The 16,994-nt window shown below is 43.4% G+C and overlaps 1 protein-coding gene across 1 annotated transcript in view; it reads left to right on the forward strand.

Annotated features, from left to right (window-relative positions):
* Positions 1-6: 6 nt before the first annotated feature.
* LOC137520943 (von Willebrand factor C domain-containing protein 2-like) overlaps positions 7-16,994 on the forward strand; it is a 48,324-nt gene continuing 31,336 nt past the window's right edge. Inside the window, exon 1 of the mRNA XM_068239551.1 lies at positions 7-1,181. Within this exon, the coding sequence (XP_068095652.1) occupies positions 837-1,181 (345 nt within the window). The 5' untranslated portion in view covers positions 7-836. The remainder of the gene's footprint in view (positions 1,182-16,994) is intronic.

The raw sequence follows: 16,994 nt of genomic DNA on the forward strand, positions 1-16,994 counted from the left end.
GGGAGAAGAATGAGCATGTAATGGGAGTTTCACCCTCCTAGAAATTCAGCATCACCCCCTTCGCACAGAGGATCCAAGCAGGGGCCACTCAGGAAACACACTGCAGCCTTATCACCAGAGGATCCACTGACGGGATCTGCCCAGGAAAAGGATCCACTCTGTTTAGCTGCAGGATCTACTCTAACTTCCTGGGATTTCTATAGCCACAAGATCCACTCTGAGTTGCTGGAATCTAACTACAAGATCCACAGAGATCCCATTCATCTGTGCGATCTACAGAACCACAAGATTCCCGGTAACCACTAATCCGCCTATACTGAGATTGCAGCTTCCCTGAGTGGTAAAGAACTAATTCTACTGGCTAATAGTATTATCCATCAGCTGGTCTGAGCTGGACACCAGTATTTTATATGAAATCTGAGAGTAGAGTAACTCCTGGCCACTGCTTCCAGTAATACAGAGCTGCTTACAGAAGAATTCTGAACCAACAGAGAGACAGGTGTCCCTCAGTGCCATACAGAAATTCGAAGGTCAGTGAAATTTCACTATACAGAGATCACGTCTATAATATACTAAAAATAGAGTGATCAGCACTTAGAGATATTTATTCTGCAGTAATACAGGAGTCATACACTTTGCATGTTGAATACAGGCTGGTCCTGCTATCATCTAAAGGTGATACTGTACTGGTCACAGAGAGTACATATCTAATAAAAAGGCTGGTACTATAGACAACATACAGTGGCAGTACTCTATCAGTACAAAAAGAAGGCTGACAAAGTTCTCAGCAAAGACGATTGGATTCCCCACCTCTTATTGCACCTGAGTCACCAGTGATGGCATCTTCCAGTGTGCCCAGCAGGTTGGAGAGGTGGCCTCTATCCTCGTTACTCTGCCTATTCCTCCTAAGTCAGGCTGGACTCTCTAGTGCCCACCAGGTGAACACATGTGAGGCTAATGGCAGCATCTATTATGTTGGCGAGTGGTATTTTCTGGATTCGGACCACTGCACACAGTGTGAATGTACTCCTGAGGGCCCAGCGTGTGCCAGGACAGAGTGCACAGCCCTGCCACCTGCCTGCATGCATGTCAGCCACTATCCCACTGACTGCTGCCCCCGCTGTGAGAAGATTGGCTGCGAGTACAGAGGAGAGGTCTATGAACTGGGCGAGCATTTCCAGGTACCAGCATTCAGCTTTCCTAAACTTTACTGTGCTCACTGTACCCCATGTACTGTGCCCATTGTCCCTCACCCTTATCCCGGATCCCCATAGCATTATCATTTCCCACTGAAATCTCATTCCAGTCCCTACATACATTATCAGCCTCCATCCCAGGGATCAGGTTCTTTTGGTGGCCATTGATACGGTGCAATTTTAAAGATAGGCTACTGAGATCTGACTAAATTGGGTGTTTTATTTTGTCACACCGTATTCCTGAAATGAATTAACCAGATTAGCAGTCATAGATTCTTACGTTTGGTCCATTGTTGCAGCTAAATTTCAAAGTGTTTTAGCCATTTTATAGCTTATTTAGTCAGTGATTGCCCATTGTGTGAACCTCGTTGCATTGTGGGAAATAACAGCTGTTTCCAACTACCAAGCAAGTGATATCTCCCTCTGTGTGATAGAACTCTCTGTAACGAACATTCCGGACAGATCACCTGGCAGAACTAAAGATGTTGCGCCCGTGACAAATTTCAGAATGTAAAGCAGGCTCAGGAAAGATTTTCAGACAGCAAACTGTCAGGACCATGGTCATGACATTACACTGTGGGAGGGGTTTCACCAGAATATCAGCCATACAGACCCCATAGTGATCGATTTGAAAAAAGGTAAAGATCTCTCGTGGGAAAGGAGGTATCAGCTACTGATTGGGATGAAGTTCAAACTTGGTTAAAGTTCCTCTTTAACAAAATGTATTGTTAGTGTTAGTGTTTAAGATTAGGGGCTGTGATGGTTAGGGGAGCTAAGTGTTAGTTGTCATGAATAGCAAGTTGAGGTCAGGCATCAGGAAGGGGTTCACATTTGGGGCTGCAGTTAGGGTTAGGCAAGGGGTAAACGTGGGGGGGGGGGTGTAGACACCAGGAAGGAGTTCACTTTAGAGGTTGATTAGGGTTAGGCATTGGTAACCATAAAGGGATTGGGGACGGTAGCACTAAAGATATGGAACAATCACGAATCAGTCAGCAAAAACTTTGCAACAATGGTAGGTGAATAATATTGATGCCTTGCCTATCACTTTAATGGACTTCTGACGTCAGAGGGATTATGGAGGCTGCCATATTTATTTTCTTTTAAGCAATACCAGTTGCCTAGCTATCCTTCTGTTCCTCTGCCTCTGATACTTTTAGCCATAGACCCTGAACAAGCGTGTAACAGATCAGGTGTTTCTGACATTGTTGTCAGATCTGACAAGTTTAGCTGCATACTTGTTTCTGGTGTGATTCCGACACTACTGCAGCCAAATAGATCAGTAGGGCTGCCAGACAACTGGTATTGTTAAAAAAGGAAATAAATATGGTAGCTTCCATACTCTTCTCACTACAGTTGTCCTTCTTGCATGGAATCTAATGAAACTGTGGTACATATACCACATCCAACACCATTTGCTCTGTCTTCTAGTTTCTTGATTGTTAGTTGCTGTTTACTAAACAGGATCACATGTTCAATAACATAAGGAAAAACAGCTACATCAGACGGCTCAGACAAAAGCAATCATCCCTGTACCTATATGGTGTACATTAATTATGATTCTGGTTCATTGTTCTGCTACTAATTTGATAGTGTCAGGGAATCGCTGCTTGCATGGATGCCTAACCACACAGGTGTTATGCAGAGTCAGTGCAGCTATTATCTGACCCAGTCATTGTGTGAGTCACTGAACAAACTTTATATGCCTGCTTTCACCACTGAAGAATCACTTCCATGTGTGTGCACTGGATTCACTGTGTTATTTACAGTGGCCACAGTGGACTGAATGTTGTCATTCTTGAGTTTGTGGCCTGATTATCACCAGTTCTGCAACAAGTGTGAGCTTTACCTGCAGGTAGGACACTTCAGGAAACAGCAAGCAAATCAATGAGGGAACCTCTGAAGAAGTTGGTACAAAGGGTTATCCTGGTGGGAAATGTCACCTCTGGCCAACCAAGGGTTATATAGGGGAGATCTGTAATTGATCAACTGTGTTTCCAGTCTTGTGTGATTGGTTGCTTCAGTTGTGTGGCTAGAGATCTTGAGGTCCCATAGCATAGCTTTTATGGGGCCCTCAGATGAAGGCACTCATAAGCAATGCCACACGCCCCTACAATATGGATATGAGTTACGTGATCAATTTATATTCTCCAGCAATCAACACTGCATATAGTTCAAGGGCACTGAGACAAAGTGAAGGGTGGATCAACACACAAAAGTTAATGGTGAATTCATTAAGTACCACCTGGGCCCCATCTTCTCTAGGGCCCCATAGCAGCTGCTATGGCTATTGCTACATCCTTGGGCTGCTTTGTTTGGATTGCATTGGCTAAAATGATAGCTGCTACATGTCACGCGCAATGAAGTGATTATCTCCTCTATTTTTCTCCAGAGACATAAAAGGAAAAGGAGATTACCGTAATTGCTCATTTATGAGATTTTTTTTCCATCCTCGGTTTACCTCTGGAAGATTAGTCCAATGAGACCAGTCTACCAAATTCTGCCGTAGGAGCACAAAAGAGCAGTTTTTGCTGTGAGTTTTCTTTCCGTCTCCAAGATCAAAACTTGTCTGAGTAGCTCTAGGCTAAGAGCTGTAAGCAGCCAGTGCGTGACTCCATAACCAGGTAAAACTACAGGATCAGCTTTGGGTAGAGATGACCTTTGAAGTTTAGATGAAGTTTTGAGGTAAAAAGAATACTTATTTACTCTATATACCGTACATTGTAAAAAAAAATGTTTTACTTTATAACTCTTGCATCTTTAGTAGAAAATGTACGACAGATGATTTGAGTCACTGCTTGAGAAAAAGTAGTACCGGTAAATGGTAGCATCTGCACATGATCAACCCAGGAATTTGAAACAGAAATAAGGTCCCTTTCACACGAGAAAAGGTGGTCACTGTGGGGATACCACGATCACCTGTATGACAAGGAGAGACCAGGAACCAAATGGTGCAGTATTGGGGGGTATTAGAAGTTAGATTGTAGTACAAGAGTATTTATACTCACAAAAGTCCCTGCAACCACTGAATATCGCCAATGGGGAAATAACCGTCCCCGCTCAGTATTCCAGGTCCTACTGGAACTGAATGGTCACACTGGTTAGTCCTTCGTGGTTGGAGATAACACCACACCTGGGAGGTGAACACCTCCAAAGGAGATGTAATGTATAGTACTGGGGGGTGGAGGTGTATAAATAATAATAAGGTGGAGGGAGGTGTCTTTACCACTCCAGATGGAAGAACCCAAACGACAGGGTAAATGTAAAAAGATTAAATTATTTATTCAGCACGATTAAAAAGACAACGCGTTTCACAGGTCTCATACCGCTTCTTCAGGTCAATACAAGTACCTTTAAAATATGGTCACAAGCATGGACGCCTTGTGACCATATTTTAAAAGCACTTGGCACTTGACCATATTTTAAAGGCACTTGGAAGCATGGTATGGCCACCATGATTTCCACCAAAGCAATGAGTTCAATGGTCATCATGACTCCCCCACACAAGGGAAGCAGGTGGTTTCGGTGCAGATTGCCGGCAGCCTAGCGCCTGAGTAATTTGGGTAATTCAGGGTTCCAGTCATCGGAGGGGAATAGTATTTAGCGCCACCGGGAATTTGAGTGGCAGCAGGGAGAGCCGTCATTCAGCTCACCCTGCGCCCAACTCACTGGCAGTGTACATATACATACGCCCTCACAAGTGCTGCCATTACAAAACCACTTCTGGACGGTGGGACCTTGTGTTGGAGGGAGGGTGAGTGGTTGAGGCCCTACTATGGCAGCAGAAGTGAGACAGTATCCTCACCTTGCTTCGGAGGCAGATTGCATAACTGTTTAATTAAAAGTGAGTTCTAGAGATTCAATTGCGTCTCAGTTTAGCATTTATAAACTACCTAATTTACAGAAAACACAATGTCCCTCAGCTTTGTCACTTCTCATTATATGGTGACAATTCTTCATCTTATTCCAGAATTACACAACTACAGAGCAGAGAGAGGAAGAGGCCAGGCATGCTGGATCTGTATGTACTACTAGGGAAACTAAGCAGAACCAGAATCTCCTGGGGTTGCTGCAAACGATCTCGGCTTGTGTATACAGGACAAGGGTGGGCGCAGAAAACCATACAGCTTCATAGCAAGTCTTCTTGCTGTTTTGATTATAGACTGATAGGTAATTTAACGGTTCAGATTGAGAAACTGTAACTGATTTTTTTATGATAAAACTGCAGAGTCCTAGGCTGAACTAATTTGTTGAGACTCTATGGACGGGCATAAGTAAAATAATTAAAGTTACTCTATATGTCTCTGCAGGTCATAAAAGTACCTGAAGGGAAAAAAGTGCCCAATTTGAGTACTTACCCTGGGAGAGGGGCTTCCCCTGTTGCCCTCCACCTTGCCATTCCAGCGATGAGACCTTATTTAACCCATCAACATGGACTTGTCGACAGAACTTGGCCGCACTACGTAATGCACAGACTGCCCGCACTAGCATAGAGCTGAATGGGCTTGGCTTTTGCTGCTGCGCCCCAGTGGAGGCTCTCTACTACTGCGCAGTGCGGCTGCACTAGTCTTCGTATGGAAACCAGAGGCATCCCCCTCCCAAGGTAAGTATCTGCATTTTATACGTAACGTAAGGGACCCATAGGTGATGTCCCATAGGGGAAAAAAGGGGTGAGAGAAGCTGTTTGCATCCCACTAGTTTCAGGCAAAGTTGGCCTGAGAAATCGGATCCATCCGAAAATGGTGCCTGCAAATAATGGTGCATGGTGTTGCACTAATCCATTTGTCGCTTATCGCTATTCAACGTTAAAGCCTTATCTTATTTAGCTCGATTTATTTTATTGAAAATTAGCGTTAACACACAGAACCCTCTCTGTACCTATTCCTAACCCCTAGACGCCCCCTGGTCATGCCTAACCCTAACCACCCCCTTGGTGGTGCCTATCCCTGAGACCCCCTTGGTGGTGCCTAACCCTAACCAACCCCTGGTGGTGCCTAACCCTAACCACCCCCTGGTGGTGCCTACCCCTAAGACCCCCCTGGTGGTGCCTAACCCTAACCACCCCTCTGGAGGTGCCTAACTCTAAGACCCCTCCTGGTGGTGCCTAACCCTAACCACCCCCCGGTGGTGCCTAACCCTAACCACCCCTCTGGAGGTGCCTAACCCTAACCACCCCTCTGGAGGTGCCTAGCCCTAAGACCCCCTCTGGTGGTGCCTAACCCTAAATCTCCCCTGGTGGTGCCTAACCCTAACCTTGACAGTGTTACATTAAATCCATTCACCATTTTGCAGTTAAATAACATCTGCAGTTTGGCTTATGTAGGGCGCTATTGATAAATAACGTTACTGTGTGCAATAGCGTCTGCTGTTTGGCATATGAACGACGCTATTGATAAATAACGTTAGTGTGTGCCGTTTTTCTTCTTTTTTCCATGTGCGCCATTATTATGCAGTACTAACGATAAATAGTGATAAGCATATCTTTTTAATGCGGCGCCATGTTTATGCATAGGCGCTGTGCGCCATTATTCACTGATCCGTGAGAAATCTCAGCAGAAGGAAGGTTAACAGCAGACATTCTAGAAATGGAGGGAGTATAACTTTGTAGACAAGTGTTGCAAGAATGTGTGATTTGTTTAGTTGTCGGGACAGTTCGCACTCCTGTTGTGTTTATGCTGCTTGGTGAGTTGGCTGAATCCATTAAAACTTTGGCTCCAGACGTGAGTAACGCTAACGCTCAATGATAAATTAGCAAGAAAATGGGTCAACTGGCTTGCATAATATTTCCAGTGATATACCAGATGTTTTATTTTTTTAGTTTCTAAGCTTTTTAAAGTCTATATAAGGCAATATTGTTTTCCATGTAGACAGGCTAAAATCCAATAGATTAAATAGACTATTGGAAATTGTTGTCATTATAGCTGTATCAGTGAAATCCTCATTGTTTTGTGGGTGTCTACTTTCTGACTCTGACATCAGTTGCTGCCTTGGCTCCTTTAGAAAGTGTCAGGATCAGAGCGATGCCTTGCTATCTTCACCTCTTCTCTAAACTGCTTACTCTGCATTTATCTGTGGTATGTTCTTTACTAAAGAGACCAGAAAAAAACAAGAAGAGGCCAGAACAAGAACAAAATAACAGACTTTATTGCAATGCAAAGATAGTACAACTATAACATTGCAGGTCAAGTCCGCAAGTGCAGAAACACACTCCCATATAAAAAGGTTACACTGGATGTATTGCCAGTTTTAGTGACTTGCATAGGTCAGTTGTGAGGTCACAGGGTATGATGTCAGCGATTGGCAGGACACCATTAATTTGTACATTCTCAGTGAGGCCACTGTGGGTCACTTCATACAGATGGCACTATGTAGAGCTGCATTGTTGGAATGAAGTTCATTGTTGACATTCTGCATGGTCAGGCCTGAAGCATTGACATGTCAATACAGATCCTGGTGAGTGTTATTTGTCTTGTCCTGGCTGCATTGTCCTAACTAAGCTAATTTGTTCAGTGTAAATTCCTTTCTGTAAATCTACAAGAAATATATACACTAGTATATAATAATAGATTCTACAAGAGAAATTATGGTAAATGATAGAACTGAAAGGAACTGATCAGAAAACATCTCCATTGATATGACCATAGGCCACATCTGACACATCCAACTTTGATTGGCCAATCATTGGCCAATTTTACAACCTTTGTTGTATGAGGGCCAACTGAATTTGAAAACTATGAATAGATTGTGTAGGTAAACTTTCATACTACATAGATATTGTAAAATTGGCCAATCAAAATTGTATATGTATGTATCCTACACTTCCAATTTGATTGGCCAATGACTTGCCAATTTTGCTGCCTTCAAGTGGTATGGGGGCCAACAGATTTTGAATGCTATGAATAGGTTGTGCAGGTAAGCTCTTATACTACATGGAGGTGGTAAATTGGCCAGTGATTGACCAATCAAAATTGGATATGTGTACCACACCTTCAATTTTTATTGGCCAATTGCAACACCTCCATGTAGTTTGAGGGTCAACAGATTTGAATACTATGAGCAAATTGTGTAGGTAAACTCTCATTATATGGTGGGTGGTAAAATTAGTCAGTGATAGGCTAATCAAAAGTGAAGGTTTGTACCAGGCTTTAGGCCTGGCACACACTTTCAATTATGATTGGCAAATCATAATAGGACAATCATGGTAGGGACTAGATTGTGAGCCCCTCTGAGGGACAGTTAGTGAGAAGACAATATACTCTGTGCAGCGCTGCGTACTATGTTGGCGCTATATAAATACTAAATGAGTGACTACCTACACAATCTGCTCATATTATTCAATATCTGTTCACTTTCATACTACATAGAAGGTGGTAAAATTGGTCAGTGATTGGCCAATCATAATTAAAAGTGTGTACTGGCTTTAGAGTTCATGTCCATTCTAATGGAAATACTAAAGCCTGGTACATACCTTCAATTTTGATTGGCCAACAATTGTCAATTTTACTATCTCCACGTAATATGAGGGGTCAACAGATTTTAAATACTATGAACAGATTGTGCAGGTAAACTCTCGTATTACAGAGGTGGAAAAATTGGTCATTGATTGGCCAATCAAAATTGAAAGTGTGCACTAGGCTTAAGTAGTGGCTAATGGGAAAGTTTTGGTAGCAGGCATGATCGGCATTGTCAGCATTTGCTCAGACTTGACAGTGGGCCTCAGGTATCATTTAATTTTAAAGATGTGTCCAGTGAAAGTGTTCATTGGAATAGCATCTCACTCCCCTTTTCTTGAATGCTTCTAAATCCCATTTTCCCCCCCTTAAAAACATCAGCAGTCACATGACCGCTGCTGCCCCGGTGCCCTTTTTGGGTCATAGTTGTCCTGAGTCATGCTGTCTGGGAGGTAAAGTGTCACTAAGCTGCAGCTCACGCCCTCTGCCAAGCAAGATGTGGGAAGGTGCGCTGTCATGGTCATGTAATCACCACTGTTTTCAAGAAAATAAAAGTACAATAGACTCCCAGTTATCCGGAACTTAACTAACCAGCAGTCTCAACCAACCAGCACAAATTATTGACAGTACTTACAGTGGTGAAGGCCAACTTCTTAGGCTGTTTGTGGGCTCTGCTGAAAATAGTGTATAAACACTAGGGGGGCGGCCTGCATCCTTCTATAGATCCTTTCCAGTGAGTGCTAACTCAAGCTTTTGTTTTCCATAGCATTTTTAGTAAAGGGGCTTTTAGGACCATTGTAGCCCCTCACACACTCCAATGAGTTCTGGGTCACCATGAGCTTGCTGGTTAGTCTGTCCCTCTCGGTGTTTCAAGCCCTACTCCATATAGCCAAATTAATCCATGCCATGCACTGATGAGGATCAACCAATCTGAAACAGTCTGTGTGCATGTTGGATTATTATGGCTCTGTACAAATTAACAAGCTGACACATCATTGCATTCCAGCGGATCTGGAGGTGTGTTTAGCTTCTAAGGGCAACAATGGTTAATTTGCATATATTCAGCAGTGTTGCACTGGGAGACATCTCAAGCTCACTCTAACCTGAATTATCGCAAATTCTTTCTGTTTTAAGAAAGCAAACTTTTGTTTTCCATAAAGAATAAATGAAATACTGAGAATCACCCATGAGAAGAGGACTAGTCAAAAGCCTGTCAGTTCCGTTAATATTTCTACTAACTACTGTAAGTGACAGCAACAGAGGAGAAAAGTAATTTATAGCTCATCTTACTCTGGAAGAAACACACTTTTTATTTGTTTGTGCTTACATGTATTTTAAATTTTGCATTTTTTTCACGATAGTTGTCCTTTTAAATGGTTATACTACACCTACATGTCTAGAGGATGGGGAGGGAGGTGGTAGTCTAATAAACTCTTTCACTTAAAAGGAACAGTAGTTGTGATACAAAGTGGCATATTCTGCAAATGCCGGTAAAACTGCTTTTCAGAGAGCCTGGAGAAAGGTGATCGTTTTTTCGTAGCTCCCTTATCCCGGGGTGAAGAACCTTTTTACCCCATTCATAAAACCTCTGCGTCCATCCTATGTCCAGCTTGAGACCAGTTGTCCAGCCTCCCTGGCTTGGGCAGCTCTGTGACAGCACATGTCTTTCTGCTTCTCTGGCGTTTCTACGCTGAGCTTGGAGGCCAGAAATAGTTGTCTAGCCATACAGTGCTTGCTGTGGAAGTGAACCTGTCCTAAATTTAGTCTATGATCTCCCTGGGGCCACATTCCCAGCCAGAGGCTCAGGTTTCCGGCCCAGACATAGAGAGCGCTCTGCAGACTGCTGGATATGCCATCTGAACACTCCAATTAAGAGTTCTTTAATGACGGAGGAACGCCTATTGAAAATATATCATAATATTAACCCTATAGTAGAAGATGATCCTGGTGCTACTGAGAATATAAATATAACAGATGGCAGATTACCATCTTTCATGTTTCTTACTCAGCTAGTCTGCCGAATGATGAACTGTGATTATTTACTGTTGGTCAGTCTATGCCAGGGGTCAGGAACCTTTTTGGCTGAGAAAGCCATAAACGCCACATATTTTAAAACGTATTTCCATAAGAGCCCTACAATATGTTTTAAACTGGGACAGTGCTCATGCGCAGCAGAGAGCTCACCTCCCTGTTGCCATGGTGATGTGTATACAGTTTATCCGCCCGGAAGCGGAAGTGTCTGACACACGTCTTCAGCTTCTTTTAGGTTTCAGCAACATCAGCAATTTCCCTGAGAGCCAGACAGGAGAAATACTGACTAATAACTTGTACAATTAGCTAGCTGACTTGGGCGTTGGTTCACTTTTTAGGACGAGATTCCTGCACTTTGGCCCAATAAGCTGCCTGTCAAGTGACAGACAGCCTATTGGGCCAATCAAAGTGCAGGGATCTCGTCCTACAAAGTCGTTGGACCTGACAGTGAAGAGTGGGACAATTGGAGCAGCCGTTCGTTTTAGGGTAGTGCGAGTAAGTTGGTGGTGCATGCTACAGCAGTAACGTGCCTACTTTGAAAATGTTGTTTGCACTGCCACACTGCGCTGCTTGATCAGTGTAGCTTAGTAAATCAACCCCTACTGATTCGTATGTCAGCCAGATGCAGCCATCAAAAGAGCCACATCTGGCTCCCGAGCCATAGGTTCCCTACCCCTGGTCTATGCAATGACTGCTAGCACATGTGTAATATTAGTTGTGTGCAAAGCTGTGATTGGCGACAATAGGTGGAAATTTGGGCTTCCGATAAAGTAGTTGGCATCTGGGCTATCAGCTATGTAAATTGCGGCTATGCCTGCTATGCGAATCGCTATGTGAATTGCAGCTATAAATAGCGGTCACTTGATGCCCGCTATTTGTAGCCGCAATTTGCATAGCGGGTAGCCCCAGGCCTGCTATTTTATTGGGCACCTCTGGGCCCCCATAATTCCACCTATTGCCGCTAATCACAGCTTTTTTTTTTATTATTTTCCTACTTTATATTTTACCTTTTCTTAACCAAGATAGTTTACATTGTTACAGACAATTTCTACTCTATCCCTAAGGTGCTGGTTTGTATTTAATACTCTTTCAGTAAAATGATGCTGCCTAGCGTTGTAGTAGTGTTCAACAAGCATCAAAGTAAACCTGAGCTAAACATTACTTCTCACCTCTGCCATACTCTGTGTACCTAAATAGCATTATTCTACTAATGCACATTCTTTTATATCATATTATTAGGCCAGTATTGCAGAATGTGTCCTTTTTGTGTAATGATGGCTGCCATCTTGCTCTCCAAAAATGTTAAAAAAATATATTACTTTAATCTGACATCTTGTAGGTAACGTGGGTTGCGATAATTTCGCAACTCACGGTACATAAATGGTGTAAGTACCAGTAAAATTGCAGTGCACTACCTGCGCATAGCATTTTTACTATTTCTTTGCGAATATGTTAGAAGATGATGCAGCTGCAAAGTTTTGATCGAAACACATCCGTTTCAGGATCCTTATCACTTCAAAATAGGTTTGGTTTTACGTTTTTACCCACTTTTTAGTACTTTTTCATTTGTTAGATGCTGAAAAAGGTATTTTGTATATAAGTTGACAAAAACTAACTCCTGGGAGAAAAGTTAATTGATAGCTAGATACTTACCTCGGTAAAGGGAAGCCTTTGATTGATCCAGAGGTTCTCTGGTCCTCCTTGACCCCACTGCTGCCAGCCTGGACCCTTTTCTTCTTTGTATCCGCACTCCTGTCAGTGTAAGAGTGCATCCGCAAACCCCACACACACTGATGGCCCGCTCCTTCATAATAGCACGGAGCTGCTCATGCACTGACGAAAAAGCCATCCATAGAGCCTTCCTGGTTCTCTCTACTTTCTTTCTATGTCCACTTGATCCACTGATGTTCCCCCGGTGAAGCTATTCCACCTACAAGTCAAATATCTCTTCAGGACTCTTCTTGAAGGCTTCATAAGTCTTTATGTCCCTGAATATTTCCGAAGACAAGCGACTCCGTACTGCACACATGCAAGACATGCAAGTGCACACTCACCTGCAGTACAAAGTCACTCATCTTCAGAAGCACTCGGGGACACAAGTGCTTCTAAAGACTGTTGAGGAGTCGCGAAGGTTCCGAATTTGAACAGGAGACATAGATGAAATGAGATAACAGAGAGGGGACTGGAAAGACTCAATAGGATCCAGAGCCTTCCCTCTAAATAGGTGAGTATTAAGATGGTAGTGGGTAGGAGAACTCACAGAGAAGCATGTGATCAGTTTGATCACCTTCTCTGATTTGCTGGTCGTGATCATGTGTTTAACCAGGAAGTCATCACAGCATATCAGAACCTTACAAATCTATCAGCTGATCACATGCTTCTCCATGAGGTCTCCTAAGCATTGCCATCACTGGTGAGTATTTAACTCTTTGTTTAAATCTTGCTTCAAAGATTACTTTAACCCAGATACCCAACAACACTCAGTTTTCATTCTTCGGCATGAGTTAGAATATCATGCCTGATATTACCGGCCAATAAGATATTCTTGCAAAAGTTACTATATTTCTTTCCTCTGCTGCCTGCAGCTAGGCAAGTTTGTCTATAAGGGCTCTTTCACACTAGAGGCTGCGGTAGAAAAGGCTGAAAGCGTTTTCAAAGCCTTTTGAAAGAGTTTTACAGCTCATATTAAAACGTCCTTTTTTTTTTCTTCTATAAAAATAAGTGAACAAGTCAGCTGTAAAACACTTTGAAAACGCTTTGAAAACGCTGAAGTTGGCGTTTTCCATTGACTATCATTGAAACGCCAACAGCCAACTTCGGCTGTAAACAGCCCTGAAAAAGCTCCTGGGAGCGTTGAAACGCAATGCACCAAAACGCCGAGTTAGATGTGAAAGGTAAAATGAAAGTATATGGACTTTCTTTTACCTAGCAAAACGCCAACTTCGGCCTTGGCGTTAAAACGCCGAAAAATCCCTCTGGTGTGAAAGGGCCCTAAATGTCCATACTTAAAGGGACACTTAAGTCAAACAAAAAAAATGAGTTTTACTCACCTAGGGCTTCCAATAGCCCCCTGCAGCTGTCCGGTACCCTCGCCGTCTCCCTCTGATCCTCCTGGCCCCGCTGGCAGCCACTTCCTGTTTCGGTGACAGGAGCTGACAGGCTGGGGACGCGAGTGATTCTTCGCGTTCCCAGACACATTAGCACCCTCTATTCTGCTATATGATATATGCTATAGAAGCATAGATGGCGCTATTGTGGCCAGGAACACGAAGAATCACTCGCGTCCCCAGCCTGTAAGCCCTTCTCACCTAAACAGGAAGTGGCTGCTGGCGGGGCCAGGAGGATCGGAGGGAGATGGCGAGGGCACCGGACAGCTGCAGGGGGCTTTTGGAAGCCCCAGGTGAGTAAAACTCATTTTTTTTGTTTGACTTAAGTGTCCCTTTAAGGCCCCGTTCACACTGCATGCGTTTCCAGCCGCGTTTTGGAAACACGTGCGGGAGGCCGACACGCACGACATCAGACAGTGCATAGAGTGCACTGTCTGATGTTCACATTGCATGCGTTCCGGACCTGTGCGGTCCGGGAACGCATGCTGCACGCATTTTTTGCAAAAACGCGTGGCTGTCCCATTCACTTTTCAGTGATGGTATCAGCCACGCAACGCACACAAACGCGGATGGCGTGTGTTCGCATGCGTTGCATTCCGCACGCATGGCCATCCGCATTTGTGATGTGAACGTTGCATCTAGCAAATATTCGGCAATACTTTTGAAACATTTTAGTTGCCAATGCTACTCGTCTAAATTGGTTCCTGAATGCTGCTTGAGACAACATTAATCTGCAGTAAGTTTCAAGATTTGGCTTGGATAAAGTATTAATAGTATTGCTGTTGTTAATTACTACAGTAACTAACTATTGCTGTCTCCTGGTGTGCTTCCATTAGTTATATGATACTGCCATGTTCTGTTGTGGTTTTTAAACTGGTATAGAACAAAAGAAAGCTAATTTAGCCTTGATGCAGGAAATGTAGTTCTGGTTCTTATTAGTAAACAGGCTGTGAGACATGTGTACACCAAGATGAACATGGTTATCCTGTCTTTCCAAGGGAATTATTTGCAGATTCCTCAGGGATGCTCAGCTGGGGCCTAAGCCATCCTTCCCCGAGTTTATCTACTTGGAATTAATCAAACCATGTGGATCTGAGGCACCCCTCTTCATCGCCAGAGAATGGATATGTTTTTATTAACGGATAAGCCATTTGCCCAGCGTTCTGTCGTTACTACTACTGTGATTTATATTTAGCTATAGATTACCATCTTCCACATGTACGGGAAGACACGCTCGTTTTTTGATGTTTATTGCTGTTTTGTACAGAAATCCCTTTTACTGTGTGCTGGTCGCATCTACTTACAGTGTATGTGGAATTACCACCAGGCCTCTTCCAAAGCCTACGGATGGGTTCCCAATAAACACAGAATTGTAGTATTTTCAGCAATGAAGATAAATGGTCATATTGACAGATCCAGTGGTATCAATAGGACCTTTGCAGACTCGTCCGTGTTCAACATATCTGTTGTTTTCCTTGCAGTTTTGTTGTTTGGTCGCTATTCAGTCATGTCTGACTCTTTGCAACCCCATGGACCACAGCATGCCAGCCCCTCTATCCTCTACTGCTTCTCAAATTTTGGCCAAGCTTATGTTTGTTTCTTCCATGATACTACAGTGGGTTGCAAAAGTATTCGGCCCCCTTGAAGTTTTCCACATTTTGTCACATTACTGCCACAAACATGCATCAATTTTATTGGAATTCCACCTGAAAGACCAATACAAAGTGGTGTACATGTGAGAAGTGGATCGAAAATCATACATCATTCCAAACATTTTTTACAAATAAATAACTGCAAAGTGGGGTGTGCGTAATTATTCGGCCCCCTAAATCAATACTTTGTAGAACCACCTTTTGCTGCAATTACAGGCTGCCAGTCTTTTAGGGTATGTCTCTACCAGCTTTGCACATCTAGAGACTGAAATCCTTGCCCATTCTTTTTTGAAAAAAAGCTCCACCTCAGTCAGATTAGATGGACAGCGTTTGTGAACAGCAGTTTTTAGATCTTGCCACAGATTCTCGATTGGATTTAGATCTGGACTTTGACTGGGCCATTCTAACACATAGATTTGTTTTGTTTTAAACCATTCCATTGTTGCCCTGGCTTTATGTTTAGGGTCATTGTCCTGCTGGAATGTGAACCTCCGCCCCAGTCTCAAGTCTTTTGTAGTCTCCAGGAGGTTTTCTTCCAAGTTTGTCCTGTATTTGGCTCCATCCATCTTCCCATCAACTCTGACCAGCTTCCCTGTCCCTGCTGAAGAGATGCACCCCCCGAGCATGATGCTGTCACCACCATATTTGACAGTGGGGATGGTGTGTTCAGAGTGATGTGCAGTGTTAGTTTTCCGCCACACATAGCGTTTTGCATTTTGGCCAAAAAGTTCCATTTTGGTCTCATCTGACCAGAGCACCTTCTTCCACAATGTTGCTGTGTCCCCCACATGGCTTGTGGCAAACTGCAAACGGGACTTCTTATGCTTTCTGTTAACAATGCCTTTCTTCTTGCCACTCTACTATAAAGGCCAACTTTGTACAGTGCATGACTAATAGTTGTCCTATGGACAGAGTCTCCCACCTGAGCTGTAGATCTCTGCAGCTCGTCCAGAGTCACCATGGGCCCCTTGACTGCATTTCTGATCAGCGCTCTCCTTGTTCGGCCTGTGAGTTTAGGTGGACGGCCTTGTCTTGGTAGGTTTACAGTTGTGCCATACTCCTTCCATTTCTGAATGATCGCTTGAACAGTGCTCCGTGGGATGTTCAAGGCTTTGGAAATCTTTTTGTAGCCTAAGCTTGCTTTAAATTTCTCAATAACTTGATTACTGACCTGTTTTGTGTGTTCTTTGGACTTCACAGTGTTGTTGCTCCCAATATTCTCTTAGACAACCTCTGATGCCCTCACAGAGCAGTTGTATTTGTACTGACATTAGATTACACACAGGTGCACTCTATTTAGTCATTAGCACTCATCAGGCAATGTCTATAGGCAACTGACTGCACTCAGATCAAAGGGGGCCGAATAATTATGCACACACCACTTTGCAGTTATTTATTTGTAAAAAATGTTTGGAATCATGTATGATTTTCGTTCCACTTCTCATGTGTACACCACTTTGTGTTGGGACAAAAAGTAGGGATAATAAAAATTGCACCCTGCAGGAAGAAAACACAGAGACAACAGGAGCCCAAATGGTGCAGTATGTCACAGTACCAGAA

Source organism: Hyperolius riggenbachi, chromosome 6 (assembly GCF_040937935.1).
Source record: "Hyperolius riggenbachi isolate aHypRig1 chromosome 6, aHypRig1.pri, whole genome shotgun sequence".
NCBI lineage: Eukaryota > Metazoa > Chordata > Amphibia > Anura > Hyperoliidae > Hyperolius > Hyperolius riggenbachi.